This window comes from Oncorhynchus nerka, linkage group LG13 (genome assembly GCF_034236695.1).
Source record: "Oncorhynchus nerka isolate Pitt River linkage group LG13, Oner_Uvic_2.0, whole genome shotgun sequence".
In the NCBI taxonomy this organism is placed as follows: domain Eukaryota; kingdom Metazoa; phylum Chordata; class Actinopteri; order Salmoniformes; family Salmonidae; genus Oncorhynchus; species Oncorhynchus nerka.
The window spans coordinates 74734063-74747771 of record NC_088408.1 but is presented as its reverse complement, the minus strand read 5'-3'; the positions used below and the strand labels follow the sequence as shown (position 1 = coordinate 74747771).

The following is a 13709-nucleotide window of genomic DNA, read 5'->3' as shown; positions in this document are numbered from 1 at the left end:
AAGACCAAGTCCATATTATGGCAAGTACAGCTCAAATAAGCAAAAAGACAAGACAGTCTATCATTACTTTAAATGACCTCTGCTGCAGAGGATAAGTTCATTAGTGTTACCAACCTCAGAAATTGTAGCCCAAATGAGTAGGTGTGTCCAAACCTTTGACTGGTACTGTATGTATTTTCACATCTCTATCACAAACAACTGGGCAATGGATACAAATATCTTGGGGCGAAGACACCAGTAGGAACATATTTCTCTGGTGTATTTGTTAAAATAAGATTGATTAGAGTTAACTTTGAAGGATCTTTAAGCTTAGTCACCAGCTGGGTTAGGTTTAGATCATGACATGTCTTTGATATTGTCTGAAGCCTGCATTTCCCAATCATAATATAGGTCACACAGGATAATAACTCTGATTTAGTAAAAGGCAACAAACTAGTTAACAAAGGCTTAAAGATAGTAGCTCACATTTTTTGGTAAGGAAAATGGATTTCAGTAAAGAGACAGATAAATTATTTTTAATAAGAATGGCCCCTCTACCATCTCTACCCTGTCTATCATCTCTGAACACATTATAACCCTCAATATTAAGTCCACAATGTCCCCAGAGATCCACGTTTCAGTCAATACCAGAATGTTTGGATTTGTCTACTTCGTCCAGATCTTTATGTAATCCAGTTTAGGAAGTAAGCCCCTTATGTTCAGATGCATCAACCCAAGTCCTTTACAATGTTTAAAGTCACATGGAGTTTCCAACACGAACAAGCTACCTTCAATTGGTAGTTGAAGGCCCTGTCTGATGGTTGATATTGATAAAGTTGGTACGGCTATAAGATTGCATAGAACTGCCCCATTTGGTCTATATCCCTATTAGTAATAGAGGAAAGAGTAGAAATTGAAATGACTTTTCTAAAGTTGGCACCATAGGCCCCGAGGCCACAGCCAATGTCAGTATGAGGAACTCTCAGATTAACCAATGACGGAATGCTATAAACTGATTTACATGGGCTTTGGTTGCTATCGTGTATCAGCCCAAGCCCGCTACATTATTTGAAAACCGGGGGTGTTGAAAAGGCCCATGGAGTTGGTGGAATCGGCCATAAATGTATGGCCGCTTGCGCAAACTGGGCCAGAGCGCTTTAATTAGGTCGGGTGGAAATGTCCAACAGGTCTCAACTCATTAAAAGGAGGATATCGCCTCCGCCCGACCTCACTGCCTCCCCCCCTCCCCCATCTCTGTCTAATACAGACATTGTGTGCGTCCGCAAATTGTAAATCCACCGAATCGGTTATCTTTCATCTGAACTATTTGTTGTGCTTGGGAGAGTGGGCCATCAGTTATTGTTTATAGTTAATACAGAGGAGCGCGGTTTGGACAATGATGTCGGCCCTACAGATCATCACTGGACAATTATGGCATTGATATATGATTAAATGTAACTAAATTATATATACATATCAAGACAAACCTGGAAATATGAAACCTAATTCATATTTGCTAAATTGATAATCCTGAGATCAAACTGATTGAGATTATAGATGTAATAATTTATAACTGATCAATTTATTTGCATAATCATTGTCATGATTATGGTGAAACGGTTATGATCCTAAATGACTCAATCATGCTTCATATTGAACTGACTTGCTTAATTACTTCATAATGTCAATGAGAATGATTGTTAATATGATTTGACTTTTGTGATTATGAATGTGATTTGATACATGTTATTTTGTTTTCTTTGCTATGCAGCACACACAAAACTACCCAGTAAATACACCTAAAGGAATTCCTGCCTTTGTCTCCTCCATTCCTCTGTCACCTGACCCGTGGCCCTGTTCACCTTCACTATTGTCAGTCATTCGACCTGTCCAGCTACACACACAGATTCCAAGAATCTTTCAGAGGGGCTACTTGACCAAGAAGGAGAGTGATGGAGTGTTGCATCAGATAACCTGGCCTCCACAATCACCTGACCACAACCCAATTGAGATGGTTTGGGATGAGTTGGACCGCAGAGTGAAGGAAAAGCAGCCAACAAGTGCTCCGCATAATGTGGGAACTCCTTCAAGACTGTTGGAAAAGCATTCCAGGTGAAGCCAAGAGTGCGCAAAGCTGTAATCAACGCAAAGGGTGGCTATTTTATAGAATCTCAACTATAAGATATATTTTGATTTGTTTAACACTTTTTTGGTTACCACATGATTCAATATGTGTTATTTCATAGTTTTGATGTATTCACTATTATTCTACAATGTAGAAAATAGCAAAAATAAAAAAATCCCTTGAATGAGTAGGTGTGTCCAAACTTTTGACTGGTACTGTATATTCACTGTTGTTATCGAAGTCACTCCAAATAGTAGGTTTAATAGAGCAAATGAAATGTAACCATACGTTATAAGTCATATACAGTATCATCAATGATACCATTTTGGCCTACAGTATATAGAGAGAAATAGTAATGGCGTCTTTTTGTAGGCACTAACTCTGCCATGGCTCGTTGGACAAAGCCTATTTATTTATTTTTATTTAAAAAAATTATTTAACCTTTATTTAACTAGGCAAGTCAGTTAAAGAACAAATTCTTATTTACAGTGATGGCCTACCAAAAGGCAAAATACGTCCTGCAGCGATGGGGTCTGGGATTAAAATAAAGAATAAAAAAATAACATAAATATAGGACAAAACACATCACGACAAGAGAGACAACGCAAAACTACATAAAGAGATACCTAAGACAACAACATAGCAAGGCAGCAACACATGACAACACAGGAAAATGAATGGTGTTTTTGGAAAAACGTCAAAACGTCTTTCCCCATTCATTTTTCCCATAGGGATCGCTGAATGAGCCAGAGGTAACTCAGTCCGGTTTTAATTCCATTTTAACCAAAAATTCCAGTTTGTCTACAAATGAATAATTGAGATGCTGGATTCACGTCTCCATCTTAACCAAGATAACACATTTAGATGAGGACTAAACCAAAAATCGGACATTTGTTTTTTCATTGGAATTTGGTTGTGCTTTTAGATGGTTGAAGCATAATGATAGCACATTGGGAATTCAACAAAATTCTGGCTGTCTTTTTGAGTGGGTGAATAATGGTTGAAATCTCATTGATCAATGTCTCAACCAAATATTACCCACATTTCCACACGCCCAGTGGGTCCTCACTGTTTGCTGAGCCAGACCTCTCATGCTGTTTCCTAGGAGACTAGAAATTCAGAAAAATACATCTCAGCTTGAGTTCACAATCAAAGCCTACTCTGTGAAAATGACTTGTGCACTCTGAGAAGATCTGTCAAAAGGAAAGGGGGATACCTAGTCAGTTGTACATCTGAATGCATTCAACTGAAATGTGTCTTCCGCATTTAACCATAGAGTTGTGGGGGGCTGCCATAATCAACATCCACATCTTCTGCACCTGGGGAACAGTGGGTTAACTGCCTTGCTCAGGGGCAGAACGACAGATTTTTACCTTGTCAGTTCGGGGATTCGATCCAGCAACCTTTTGGTTACTGGCCCAATGCTCTAACAATCTGAGTCTGCTGTACCTGAACATGATAAGGGGATATCAGACCTTGTCTAGTAATGAACAGCTCCAAATGTAAAGAATTCAGTGAAAGGTGCTCTAGAACTCAACATAAACACATATTGAATGAGTTGATGAGGAGTAAGGCTTTTCATGGTGGATTTGTGGACTTATAGAGTTTACAGGTCACTGTGCGGTGTGTATCTCACCACAGTATGGAAATTAGAAACTGGGAGCTTGGCCTTAATTGATAAACCTTGATGAGACACTTATTGTATTAGGCAAATGGGGTCTGACATCACAAGGCTGGAATATAAGCCTCCCATTGCTAGTGCAGTTGAGGGAGGACTCGACATAACCAACCAACCAACTAACAAAGAGTGCTCCGTCAGTCCTGGGTGAGCATTCAGCTGGGAGACATGACTGATCAGTCAGTGTCCGTCGCGGTTTTACACAAACACAGGACAGATCAAAACTATATCCATCACTGTAGTAACGGTAAGGAGCCAGGCCTAACCCTGGCTGCCTCTCCAGTCATCATACCAGAGTGCTGAGAATGTGTAGCCTACTGCATGCTGCCTTCATTCAGGTACTGTAAGACTGGAATAACTTTTTTGCTTGTGCTTCCTGGCTTGTTGTTGTTGGTTTGAGTTGGGGCAGCAGAGCGCAAGGCGATCAAGTGATCTGCCTTGTGCGTTATGGCAGAAGGGTGCAGGACAATGGTGTAGTTGTAGCCAGGAATGAGCTGTCTCGAGGCAGGGGGTCCTCCTCGGTGAGCATGGTGCTGATGGGGCCTGCAGGACTCTCAGGAGTCTGAGCTGAGGGTGATTTTAGGGTGAGCCTTTGTAGTAGTCAGTTTTCACATGACTGGTGTGTGATGGAAAGGAAAGTTTTCTCCTTATTCTCCTTAAAGTTTTCTCTCTTATTTCATGCAGTCTACCAGAGAGTTCAGCATAGCTGTGACTGCACCGTGAGCTTGATGTACCACTGCTGTAGAAACCTACGTTTGGAACCTCACCTCTCTCTCTAGAGGAAAAATAATGGTAGGCTACACTTTTTTTTATCTTCATTTCAGCTACACTACTCAAACAATGGACTCAGGGTTGAGTGATATATCATGTATATACCATGTAATGTAAACATATTGTAACACTTTGATACAGATTTCTACATGTTTTCAACTCGTTTGTATTTCTGCACAGTGACCGGCTGTTAGATAACATGTTCTCACCCAGTCTTGTCTCTGGCTGTCTGGTAAATGTTCAGAGCAGCCATATGATAAGGAAGCAGCAGCCACAGCTTTAATAGAGGGGGAAAGTAGAGTAGGGGCACTGACAGGAAACAGACTCTTGTTCCAGACCTCTTTCCACTATGCTTCATCATTCTCTCTGATGACCACTGCAGTTCAGTGTGAAAAAAGTAGCTCTGTAACATTGAGGACCAACTGATACACTCACCAGCAACACGAGCGAAAGCTAAGATCGCTTGCGAAGCGATGAGATGATTGGGGCGACAGGTAGCCTAGCGGTTAAGAGCGCGAAACGGTCACTGGTTAACCCCTAACAACAACTGCTCCCCTGGTGTCGATGACGTGGATGTCAATTAAGACATCCCCCCGCACCTCTCTGATTCAGAGGGGTTGGGTTAAATGCATAAGACACATTTCAGTTGAATGCATTCAGTTGTACAACAGACTAGGCAACTGAAGCAACTAAAACCATAGACAGACACACACCAGATCCAGGATTGCTAGTGCCCCTACAACAGCCTCCTAAATAACAATGGACAAAAAACTAAAATAATGAAGGAATAAGCTAAATATCCAATATAACCAGTAGATGTACTAGATGAAAATCCTGCTTTCAGAAATTACATATATAGTATTAGACAGAGTCAACATCTCAGGGAGTAATCTCTTAAATTTTCCTGCAGATGCATTCATTTTGAGTAGGTCAATCAATTACTATTATTGAGAACAAACATCTGGTGATAAATTGAGTTTCCTCCAAACAAAAATAACTCCCCGATCCAATGTCCTCTCAATCCAAACGATGGGAAATACATTTTGTAACCTAAAGATGGACAAAGAAATCTCCAGAAATGTAATTTATTAAAACCTCATAAACTCCCAAAGAGTGAGAAAGAGATTATTATCAGGCTAGAGAGTTTAAATCGTCTACAGTTGAAGTCGGACGTTTACATACACATAGGTTGAAGTCATTAAAACTTGTTTTTCAACCACCACACATTTCTTGTTAACAAACTATAGTCGGTTAGGCTAAGTCGGTTAGGCATCAGAAGCTTCTGATAGGCTAATTGACATAATTTGAGTCAATTGGAGGTGTACCGTGGATGTATTTCAAGGCCTACCTTCAAACTCAGTGCCTCTTTGCTTGACATCATGGGAAAATCAAAAGAAATTAGCCAAGACCTCAGAAAAAAATTATAGACCTCCACAAGTCTGGTTCATCCTTGGGAGCAATTTCCAAATGCCCGAAGGTACCACGTTCATCTGTACAAACAACAGTACCCAAGTATAAACACCATGGGACCACGAAACCGTCATACCGCTCAGGAAGGAGACGCGTTCTGTCTCTTAGAGATGAACATACTTTGGTGTGAAAAGTGCAAATCAATCCCAGAACAACAGCAAAGGACCTTGTCAGGAAGTTAAAGCCTGGTCGCAAATGGGTCTTCCAAATGGACAATGACCCCAAGCATACTTCCAAAGTTGTGGAAAAATGGCTTAAGGACAACAAAGTCAAGGAATTGGAGTGGCCATCACAAAGCCCTGACCTCAATCCTATAGAACATTTGTGGGCAGAACAGAAAAAGCATGTGCAAGCAAGGAGGCCTACAAACCTGACTCAGTTACACCATCTCTGTCAGGAGGAATGGGCCAAAATTCACCCAACTTATTGTGGGAAGCTTGTGGAAGGCTCCCCGAAATGTTTGACCCAAGTTAAACAATTTAAAGGCAATGCTACCAAATACTAATTGACTGTATGTAAACTTCTGACCCACTGGGAATGTGATGAATGAAATTAAAGCTAAAATAAATCATTCTCTCTACTATTATTATTTTGACATTTCACATTCTTAAAATAAAGTGGTGATCCCAACTGACCTAAGACAGGGGATTTTTACATTTTTAAATGTCAGTGGTTGTGAAAAACTGAGTTTAAATGTATTTGGCTAAGGTGCATGTAAACTTCCGGCTTCAACTGTATGTGCCTCTGCTTCATCTGTGGAGTCAGGCTTCACTCTGGCCATCTCAAATACTAGAATCAAAGGACCATGTCCTGCATGTCTGTCACCCACTTACTATTAAATGTGTTAATTTGGGATGATCTATCCTAACCCTTTTTATTAGTGCAATTTCCTTCACTCATGTCATACCTCTACTTTTACATACATCAGAATGTGTCATGCCTGGCTAAGGTCCTACAAGCTGACATGATCATCCTCAGAAGGAGAAATCTTGTGACACCAATGTATTTTTCTTAAGTTGACCCTATAAGGGTTGACATTGTGAAAGCATGACCAATCAATGTGGTTTAGAGCAGTTGTGGTCATAAGATGCTTAGCCAGACCAGACCATGTAAATGGCTCCTGTTTTGTGTGCCATAACGAACTAGTGGTATATAATGTATCCACTGTGTCTACACATGATCAGATTTGTGCTATTTCACAGTAAATTAACCTGGCTCTGTTCCTGATATCTGATTACATTGTTCCTTTTCCTGTCTCTACTTCTCATGTTTCCAGCTCATATTTCTATCTCTGCCAGTTCTCAGTGGGACAGGTATAATCATACACCCTGCTTTGAAAGAAAAAAAGGAGATGGATGGAGAGAGAGAGTGGATGTGGGAGAGCAGAGCACAGGGTTTACAGTTAAATAAACGCTGCTGGACTGGCATGCCACAGCTATGGCATTATTGTAGACTGCTACTTCAGAGTGAGGAGGGTAACAGCTTGTCTCTGTCCACAGACTAGCATTGGGCAGAATCAAGACAAGGTGGATGGGGATGAACATGCCAGCAGTGGAGGGGTGGAGGAGAGGGGGCCCTGCCCCGACCTAGTGGAAGCAGGCAGGGATAGAGGTGGTGCCATGGAGGGAGGAAGCCCCTGTGAGGAGGCCGGTAAAGCCGGGGAGGACCCAGCGTTAGCTGATGCTAAAAGTCTGAATGAAGGTCCAGGCATGGAGCCAACAACACCTTCGGCAGAGAAAAACCATAGCACTCAAAAAGGGGTGAGTCCTTTCAAGGAGGGGGAGGTGAGAGAGGGAGGGGCTGGAGGAGAGGAGGGAAGAGAGGAGGGTGGCAGGACTGCTCCACTGACTCAACAGGATCAGTACAAAAGCCATAGCCCAGAGAGTAACACACAGTGTGAGGAGAAGGCCAGAACACCCAGACAATCCACCCAAAACGTGAGAGAGAAGAAGAAGAAGGAGGGTAAAACTGCCAAGATGGACCATCGAGATGAAAGAACAGCTCCACACCAGAAAAACCAGGAAGAAAATTGCTGTTCTGCTTCAGAGGGAGTTACTGGTGAGATGTATAATCCAGTTGTGGAGAAAACTGATGGCACTGTTTCAATGGGTGAGAGCACCATGGAATACAAGAAGGAAGGTTCTGTGAAAGTCGGCAAGGATGGGACTAATACTGAAACTACTGATGACGTCATTCAAGAGGGAGGAAGAAATATGTTGACTGTTCAGAAAGACCAGGAAATGAAAATGAAAAATGAACCCTCAAAGGCAGTTGAGGATGGAGACACCAGGTGCATTTATGGAGAAGTAGGCGATTTGAGAGAGCTGAAAGACCCCTACAAGGCTGAACTTCAATCACCATTAAAAAAGACAAAAGGGGAAAAGTCTCTGTTAGCCGTGGGTGGTACCTTGAATCATGACCCTCCAACAACGGGACAGGTAAAGCCACATGGATATGAAAACAAGGGTGACATTGAGAAAGAAAATAAAGTGTCAGAGGTGGCAAGGTGTGACATTAAGCCTGACCTGAATGATAATCACAAACAAAGTGAGCTGGAAGGGGCAGGATCCCCTACAACTAACCCTCCCACTCAAAGGGACAAAGAAGCCTTGCCCATGGGGCATACAGAGGAGCCCAGCTCCATTTTGGAGAAGCTTCTGAAAATAAACAAAAATGAGCCGTCTCCAGATCTCTCCAAAGTTAAAAAGGTGGTCTCTGTGTCAAGGGACCAGTCTGATGACCATGACCAGCTGCAACCTGAGACAAAGCTTCATTCAGTGGCTGTGGAGACAGGGGCTGTGCCAACACCAAAACCTGCAGTGAAGGAAACAACACCAAAACGTGCTGCCAAGGAAACAACACCAAAACCTGCCGCCAAGGAAACAACACCAAAACCTGCTGCCAAGAAAACAACACCAAAACCTGCTGCCAAGGAAACAACACCAAAACCATCCGCTGATATTGCAAAGACAGCTCCAGATCAAAATAACCCTGGATTACAATGTCATATTGAGGAGGAAACCATAATGTTATCATCCTCTGTATGTACAACAGAGAGACCCCCTGGAGCAGAAGTTAACACTAAGCCCTGCCATGAGGAGATTCATCCACAAAGCCTAGAAAAAAGTGACCAGGCAGGGAAAACTACTCAGGACTCTACAGATATCATCTGTCCACCAGCTCCACCTCTGGAGACTGGATCTGTCACTGATAGAGAAGCGGGAATGTCATCACTGATGGATGAGGCTGACTGTAAGGCTTCAGAGCAGGACTTTGCAACAACAGCTGCCTCGCCCCAAAATGAGGGGAAGACGATGAAAAATACTCCCCCAGCTGAGACCCCATCACCAGAGACTTCACAGACAAGTCTGCCTGTTAAAGGCAGGCCCTCCACTAGGAGTGAGGTCATCACAGAAAAACCTGCATCTTCCTCAATGTCTGATGAGGGCGTCATTGAGTCTACTGAGTCTACTGAGTCTCCATTCTGCAATAAAGAGGATGATCAAACCACAGAGCCCCTGCCTTTGCACAACATTGATGAATCACCAAGCGCTATCACTGTCACTGAGATTCCTCCACCAACACCCAGGCAATGCACCTCAGAGGCCTTGCATGCTGAGTCTATGGAGGAGGCTAAGACCATGAAGGACCCTCCTCAAATAACACACATCCCAGTTGTAGTGATAGAGGCTGCCTCAGCCTCGGTAGGAACTGGAAGTGCTCTATCAGAAGAAAGCCAAGAGAGTATGGATAATCAGAACAAAGATGAGAAGCTTCAGTCTCAAGATTTTACTTTCAAAACAGAGCTTGTGTCAGAGCAAGTCACAGAGAGCAACACTGCAGTCCACTTTGATGAACAGTCTACCCAGGACAACGACCAAACTGTCTCAGAGAGTGGCAAACACCAGGATACTCCTAAATCAAGGCCTGTCTCTGAACTCTTAAAGGAGAACATTCTACTACAAGAAAAACTGAAGCATCCGGATATGACAAAGCCATTGGAAGCTAAACCTGATGGAGTTTCAGAGCAACCCCAGTCTGTGAATGTGGCTCAAATGTTGGCGGCTTTTGACACCCCCAAGAAATCCCCAGAGAAGACACTGGAGAGGAAACCATCTGTGAGAAAAGGTATGAGCTTTACAAGTTTTCATCTGAATTGTGCATTATGTGACAACCTACTGTAAGTGGGGATGAATGAAAGATAACAGATGTGCATGAATCAGAAACGTGTATATTTGAATAATTTGTATGCTGAAAGTATTTGGTAATCATAGGCTTTTCTGATCCATAGGTCCAAAACATTGTTTTTCATTTAGTTATATGATTTATCCCAAACCTCTCCAAATCTACCGTGGGCCTAAGCAACAAGGCTCAGGGAAACATTTGGTGGCTGATTGGACGGATACAGACGCTATTTATGTGGATTTGTAAAATGATGCCATCTTGTGGCAAGCAGAATAAACAAATTCCTGAGGTAGATTTTGTTCTCAATTCATGTTCTATTTAATCTATTAGCTAAAATATCTCTAAACAACATTTGTCATCAGCTTTAGAGGAGGCAGTTAAAGCAACACACTACATACAGTACACTGCCCTCTTGCCCTTTTACTGCGTCTGGGTGACATTTGCATAGGTACAGTCAGAATAGATTTTCAGCCTACTTCTACTGGGACATTACGTTTTATAAGGGACAGTGCACCAACCATTCCCATGCCTTCAAGGTGTACACATCGGTCATTAAAAGAAAGAGAGGGGGATTATGTCAATGCTTATTGCTCATCAAGTTTCAGATTTTCAAGGCATTCATATTTATCACATTGTAACAATATACAGTAGATGTGTTATTATGTAGAAAAAAACAATTGGGTTTCCTTTTTATGTTATTCATTATAACACACAATTTATCACATTAACAATTACATATTGGAGGCATGTGTCTTGCTCCCTGACACAGCTCTAACGGTGATTGTGATTGGTGGTCTTGGCTGCTGCTCATCTTTTCCAAACATGCCTGGCCAAGCCATAACTGAGGCGGGGAATGGGGATAGGGGAGGGCGTTGCGTCCGGTGCAGCAGTGACAGAGGGAAAGAGAGCACAAGCGAGTTGTCAGTGGCATTAGCGGTGGATTCAATTGGGTGAACGTCGACAGTCCTATTTTAGATAATTCAGCAGTCAGGGATATTTGTACTTTGATCTGGAAGGTAAGTCTTTTTGCTTTATCTTTAATAATGTTGTACACACAGTTCCGACTTGGTTATTGTATTAATCTGTGCCGTCTGTGCTTTAGTTAGCGAGGCACCACTTGCTTGAATCCAGTGAGGAAAACTACAGCTAATTGGGATTGACAAGTTTTCAACGCCAATGAGTTAGTTACCTAGCTAAATTCGGTAGCTAACTAGCTACATTTTTTGCCTTTAGTACTTGTGATAGCCATAAACTGACAAGCTATCCACCATGTGGAATGAATGACCAGTCCAGCAGCCAGTTGTGGTAGGGTATTATTCCACGACAAAGTAATCGTTTCTGATGAACCGAACTGACTTGTGGTTCCAGTTAAAACGAGGATGGGGCAATGTAATTTAGCCTCAAACTGTCAAAACGATATAATATTAGGGAGGTAACGTTAGCTAGTTAACTGGAAAGTATTGATTCAGACATCTGAGCTCATTCAGCTTTACAATGTCATCTGGGTGTTGCTGATGACTGCAGGCTTTAGCACAATCAAATTAGTTTTGTGTCCACAGATATAACCTCATTTGCAAAAATGAATTTATAATTCATGTAGGAATGACTCAAATTCCCAGACAAAAGCACATTGTCAGCACAGCTGTGCTACTACTGGCACAGCTATGTTTCGAGGATCGATTGGATAAAATTAATTGTACACAAATATTTTAGTCTGACCATAAAGACGTTATGCGTCCCTCTTTGTATCTGACATCGCCCATAAACATTAAGCTATGGCTTTGCTCTCTAACAGAGGTGATGGGTCACCGTGAATGGCCCTGTATAATGCCAACCTACTTACATCTGTTACTGTGATTAAACAGCCATAGCTTTGATCAGCCTTTGACTTTTCAGGCTGTTAAAAATAGCATTTTGATCTATGACAACATTGATTTTACTTGAGGGATTTTGGTTTTCAGACCAGAAGGATTTGCCTATTATTAGCCTCGATCCCCCTCCAGAACTATTTGCAAAGACTTGTGTTTGCGTAAGCAGCTTGGGAGTTCCCTTCCATTGGAGAATGAGTGAGTCATTGTGGGTGGACGACTGGCCATAGCTAGCTGTCAGTCTGACCTGAGGGGCACATGTTAACACCATGGTCATGTTTGGTCTGGATGTCAGGACGCATCAACCTCTGGCTGGCAGGTTGGCTGGCCACTCAGACCGCACCACTGTTAACTCCGAAGTTACCCCTCACCTCCCAAGGCTTGTCTGGGAGAGGAAGTGGGTCAGAATACAGAGGGAAATTAAGCGTGAGATGCAGGCTACAGAGGATGCAGCGAGAGGGAGTGGGGGTTGTCAAATAAGTCCTCGAACCCCCCCCCCTCCAGCCACGTTTGTATAAATGGATTCCAAGATGAAGGTCCTTAGAAAATTTGGGAGAACACAAGAAGAACATGCACATTTTCAGGTAGCATTTCTGCCTGATGGTAACTCTGATTGCATACCTCGGTTCACATCTCACATTCTTGAGTTTGTCAGGTCCTGTCTGTGCAAGGTGGTGCTATCTGAGGCCACATCACCAAGGTGAAGGGTTTACATCTTCTGAGACTCCTCCTCTACAGGGAAATAAAATTCTGCATAACGATTTGGAGTAGGCCTACACATTAGCAATGTTTATTGAACCAATTATTTTCTGCCCTGTGGAGGTATTAAGAAACCATCACACAAAGCTGCACATGTGCTCTAAGTTCTTGCATCACACCAGGTTCTTGCTGGTATTATCACACCCAACACCATTAGTCTGTTTGATTAGGGTTAGTAGGCACAAGTACCTTTGGTGCTGTGAACATGACCCATCATGGAAAGGTGGTCATGTCTTGCCAACAGTATCCACCTCTCCTCATTTTTGGGAACCAAGTGTGATGGTATTTTGTCCAGTCGCATTTCCTTTGTCCAGTTCTGTGTGTGCGCTCCCAAACCTGCTCTGAAGTTCCAGCAGGAACTGGGAGGAGGACCTGACTGACTATGTCAGAACCAGGGTGAGATTGTTTGTGACAGACAGGACTGCACAGGCCTAGTTGAGGTTTGAGACCAAGATGTCATGTGATGTGTGCTTGTCTGTCTGTAGATGTGACTCATTTGGGAAGTGGCCAGGAGCATGCACTGATCTGATGAGCACACCATTCAGCATGATTTCTGTGGCAGTGTATCCATCTGGTCAAAACTGGTTGTTTCATCTTAACTATTGCCCACACTTTTTGTTTTGACTTTATCATTTAGTGGATGTTATTGTGGATGTAAAACAGAACCTCTCACCTTAATCTAGGCCACACAGCACAGGATTCTGTCTGCCTAAAGCCTGTCTTGATTTAAGTAGTTTCATAGGGTTTGGTTAGTGGACCTTCTCAAGTCTGGGAATTAAGTTGGATAAGTACATGCATAGACAAATGTCCTCCTTTGAAACAGTTGACGTTTTATTCTTATAGTTTAGGCTAGTCCCTGGTAAGGTTCTGTACC

General features: G+C 42.5%; 2 protein-coding genes across 2 annotated transcripts in view; both read left to right on the top strand.

Annotated features, from left to right (window-relative positions):
- Window positions 1-13709, top strand: part of si:ch211-108c6.2 (uncharacterized protein LOC559375 homolog) — a 39936-nt gene that overhangs the window by 17380 nt on the left and 8847 nt on the right. Inside the window, exon 2 of the mRNA XM_065027002.1 lies at window positions 7523-10141. Coding sequence (XP_064883074.1) covers window positions 7523-10141 — 2619 coding nt within the window. The remainder of the gene's footprint in view (window positions 1-7522; window positions 10142-13709) is intronic.
- coro1ca (coronin, actin binding protein, 1Ca) overlaps window positions 11082-13709 on the top strand; it is a 63144-nt gene continuing 60516 nt past the window's right edge. Inside the window, exon 1 of the mRNA XM_029678232.2 lies at window positions 11082-11224. The gene's annotated coding sequence lies outside the window, so the exon portion shown is untranslated. The remainder of the gene's footprint in view (window positions 11225-13709) is intronic.